Source organism: Pinus tabuliformis, chromosome 3_1 (genome assembly GCF_031772625.1).
Source record: "Pinus tabuliformis cultivar Carrire ecotype Pingquan chromosome 3_1, CPIR1, whole genome shotgun sequence".
In the NCBI taxonomy this organism is placed as follows: domain Eukaryota; kingdom Viridiplantae; phylum Streptophyta; class Pinopsida; order Pinales; family Pinaceae; genus Pinus; species Pinus tabuliformis.
In genome coordinates, this window is record NC_142301.1 from 44,370,043 (window position 1) to 44,373,895 (window position 3,853).

Sequence of the window (3,853 nt, forward strand, 5' to 3'; positions counted from 1 at the left end):
AATTCCGGTCTACTAAAACCTTGAAACATACCGCCTTCTGATGGATCCATGGCGAGGAACCTGCCTGACCACGGGGCGGCGTCTGAAACGAAGGTCAGACGCTCGTGGACCCCACACCACGTGACATACAAATCTCCTATCCATCTTGTACGAGGATAACACTAGTTCATCAAAATATTAAATTAATAATTATCCTACATACCAGATTAATGTCAACCAATAGCTTTGCACTCACCACGTGGGTCTGCTGCCCGCCAACAGGCATTTCCACTAGTTACACTACGCCTTTCATTTTCATCCAAATTTCACCTTTCCTTCTTTGTACTCACATTTTATTCCCCTCTTCATCGAATTTGTTACAAAAGGAAATAATAATAGTTGCAGCTTTTCCAGAACCTTCAAATGCAAATAATAATAGTTGCAGCTTTTCCAGAACCTTCAAATGCCCGCACCTGCAGCATCACCAGCATCACCCCGCCCTCGCAAACCCGATGAATCTTCGTCATCTTCTTCGTCTTCATATATTCTGCTGGTGAGTAAGTGGATAACTCTGTAATCAAATTATAGTAATCGCAACCAGAAATGCCCTCGATTTCTTCATAGATTTTGGTATACATTGTTGAATCGTCATTAAGTCAAAAATGGGTGGAGGGTGCTGATGATGCAGGTGCAACACTTGATTGAAAAATGCCTTCTCTTCAACATGGATCAGAGAGAATGCGTGGAGGCGCTTTCAAAGCACGCCAATATCTTACCAGTCATAACCATCACAGGTATTTAATTATAACCCCTACACACTGCTGTGCTGCTTCACACCAATTAGAATCCCTATCATGTCCATGTCTTTTAGTTACCTTTTGTAATTTGCAGTGTGGAATGAATTGGAGAAAGAGAACAAAGAGTTCTTCTCCTCCTATTCCAGAAACATGAAAAACAGAAAAGGGGAGAATGATTGTAGGCAGGCGGCGCCCGAGCAGGTGTTAGAAGATGCAGCGGCTCAAGTGCGCCATCAGAGACTCGACCAGGATCGTTCTGATTCCGACAACGTGCCTCGCGCTAGGGTTTTACGATAAATGAACTCATGGGTGATTCAGTAGGGATTAGTTTAGAATGTTCGTCACGAATTTCATGGTTTGGCTTCTACAGCTTCCCATCTGAGCCGAAGCTCGTGGACAATTAGATGCAAGTATAATTAAATCTGTATAAATGACACAGATTGCCCCTCTAAATATTATATGGTTGGTTTTATATGGATCTGGGTTTTGTTTTATCTCTCTCTCTGTTATTTCCATCCACGGTCATTATTTTTATACCTATTCTATATGACTGATCTGGGAACTTGGTCATAGACATCTAAATTCGCTTAGATTTGGACTTGAGAGTGAAATGGCCTTGTCTAACTATGATAATTTTTAGAGATATTGGCTGAATTCGGCGATTTTTTATTTTTTTAAATTAGATTTTTGTTTTTCCCAGAGAAAAATCAACAAAGAAAATATAATAATCTGATTAATCCCTTCAGAATCCTGTGACTGATAAAATCAAGTATGTCCAAGCGGCAGATAACCAAATGCCCAAATTGGATTTTTGTTATGAATTTAACGCTTTTAAAAATTCCTATTGTGAAAAATTTATAGCTTAAATTTATAATTTCAGTAAATCCTAGCCTGAATTCCGTGAATTTCTTTTTTATTTTTTATCTTTTTAAATTAGATTTTTACTATGAATTTAACACTTCTAAAAGATATTTTGATTGTGAAAAATTTACAGCTTATAATTTCAGTAAATCTTACCAAATTCTAAACAATTTTAACTAGAAAGTAAATCTTACCAAATTCTAAACAATTTTAACTAGAAAGTATCAAAAATAGCTTTATAAATATAAAATCTAGTAAAAGCTTATCCATTTTCAATGGATACCTGGCGAGATATTGAACGAGAGTTATGAATTTGTAACCATAAACATCAGGTATAAATCTCTCCATTTAAAGTAGCTTAGAGTGATGAAAAGAAAAATTATCTATTGTATATCATTTACATTATTCATCTAAATATGCATGATTTCTTTGAACTTAAGTGGAAGGTTTTTTAAACTTCAAAGTGTAAAATTATATGGTTTCTCTGATATTCTGATAAGAAATAACATATAATATACAGTTTTCTTTATATCATAAGGTCATTTTAATTTTATTAACGTAGAATTTGTTTTATTTAATTTTTTTAAATTATTAATTTATAATTTTATGAAAAGGTTTTTAGTAATTATTTTTAAATACTTCGTAAATTAATTATATGATTAAAAATATAGTTATTAATAAATTGTGAACAGATTTATATGTTCATATTTATTATTTTTATTTTTAAATTATTTTTGAAGGAAAAAAATTGAAGATTATTAGAAGTTGCTTTTTAGTTAAATATAGTAAAAGCACCATATTTCTCTGGGTATACTACCAATATTTCTTAAAACTATACTTTTAAACACGTCACTTATTAGGCTCCTTATAGACTATAAGGAGCAATCATTGAAAAAACAAACACACTACGTCTTGTGAACCAATAATCCTGGCAAGAACAACCTCCTTTATAATGCAATCAAAGTATTGATGGCTGTAATTTTTTTTTTTTTTAATTATATGTATGGTTTTTACAACACGCATATTAATTGTTGTGAACTGTAAACTTCAGATTTGTTTTAGCTCCTTTATAAATGCAATCAATACTCTGATGCTGTAAAAATACCTTTTTTTTTTATATATTAGTTTTTACAACATGCATATTAATTGTCGTGAGCTGTAAACTAACTTAAGATTTTTTTAAATGCCCAATTGTTATAGTTGCTATAGTTCTGTTTAGTAAACTCTAAATTCTTATATTTTATACAGTGAATATCTTTATATATTTAACACACATGATACTTTTACATACCGGCTCCCTTCTATTTTGTGCAACTAATTCTGGTCGTTCGCTGTTCCCACGGCCTGTCTTCACTGGATCAAGCCCTTTTTTCATGTACCCTCCCCGTTTTACCTGTATGATTTTTTTTCTTTTTTGTGTTTTAGGTGTGTTTTTCGCTCACAACAATATTTTGAAAATTCGGGTTTTGATTGTATGTATAGATTTAACACTTTGAAAAATTGTGTAAGAATTAAACATCAGACTTGTGATTTAAATAAATTTTTGTAAAATTATAGAAAAATTATAAAAAAAACCACAGAAAAACTTCCAAAAAACTTACTAAAAAACCTTCCAAAAAACTTACTAAGACAACTCATTTTGAGAACACAGACTCCACCGGAAAAACGAAGACAACTCGTTGGCAGAGAATTCTCGTGCACTGATTTGAACTGGAAAGGAAATCCTTTCCCCAAGAATTTTGTATATTAACCTATTAACTGCTGCCATTTAGCGGAAGCAGAAGAGGTACAACGAAATTATAGATTACTCCTTCACTGTATTCAAAACCTAAATGCAATCCCCAACATTCAGTCTTCTGTTCCTCGTGATGGGGTCTCTGTTGTTTGTGAGATGCGAAGCATTGGACTCATTAATGGAATATCACTGGAAAGTTGACGTAGCAAATCTGATACAACTCACGGGACACGAATCTCTATGTAAAAGCATTCACTTTAAAGTTCGTAATTTACTAATTATATCGAGTGTCCCACACCATAAAGTTTGCAATTTAGTTATTATATCGAGTGTCCCACCACCCAAAATTAATTATCTATTGTTTAAGTTTTGGTCTCCTATAATTTAGGCCTGGCAGTTATCGATTCATTATATAGTTAAAAAAAAATATTTCTATTGCAACCACACTCGAGAAAATGTAGTTTTTTATTTCTATTACCAA

At 32.8% G+C, this 3,853-nt stretch overlaps 1 protein-coding gene across 1 annotated transcript; it reads left to right on the forward strand.

Moving 5' to 3' along the window:
* Positions 1 to 319: 319 nt before the first annotated feature.
* Positions 320 to 1,254, forward strand: LOC149185685 (uncharacterized). The gene is made up of 3 exons (XM_089412469.1): positions 320 to 532; positions 668 to 773; positions 871 to 1,254. Exons 1-3 carry the CDS (start codon positions 443 to 445, stop codon positions 1,071 to 1,073), a joined length of 399 nt encoding a protein of 132 aa, XP_089268595.1. The 5' UTR covers positions 320 to 442; the 3' UTR covers positions 1,074 to 1,254.
* Positions 1,255 to 3,853: the final 2,599 nt, after the last annotated feature.

What these genes read in the sequence shown, in the direction of transcription:
- LOC149185685 (XM_089412469.1), top strand. Translation starts at nt 443, where the DNA reads ATGCCCGCACCTGCAGCATCACCAGCATCACCCCGCCCTCGCAAACCC. An exon ending in CGTCTTCATATATTCTGCTG is followed by an intron (nt 533 to 667) that starts GTGAGTAAGTGG and finishes CTGATGATGCAG; the next exon opens with GTGCAACACTTGATTGAAAA. An exon ending in ACCAGTCATAACCATCACAG is followed by an intron (nt 774 to 870) that starts GTATTTAATTAT and finishes TGTAATTTGCAG; the next exon opens with TGTGGAATGAATTGGAGAAA.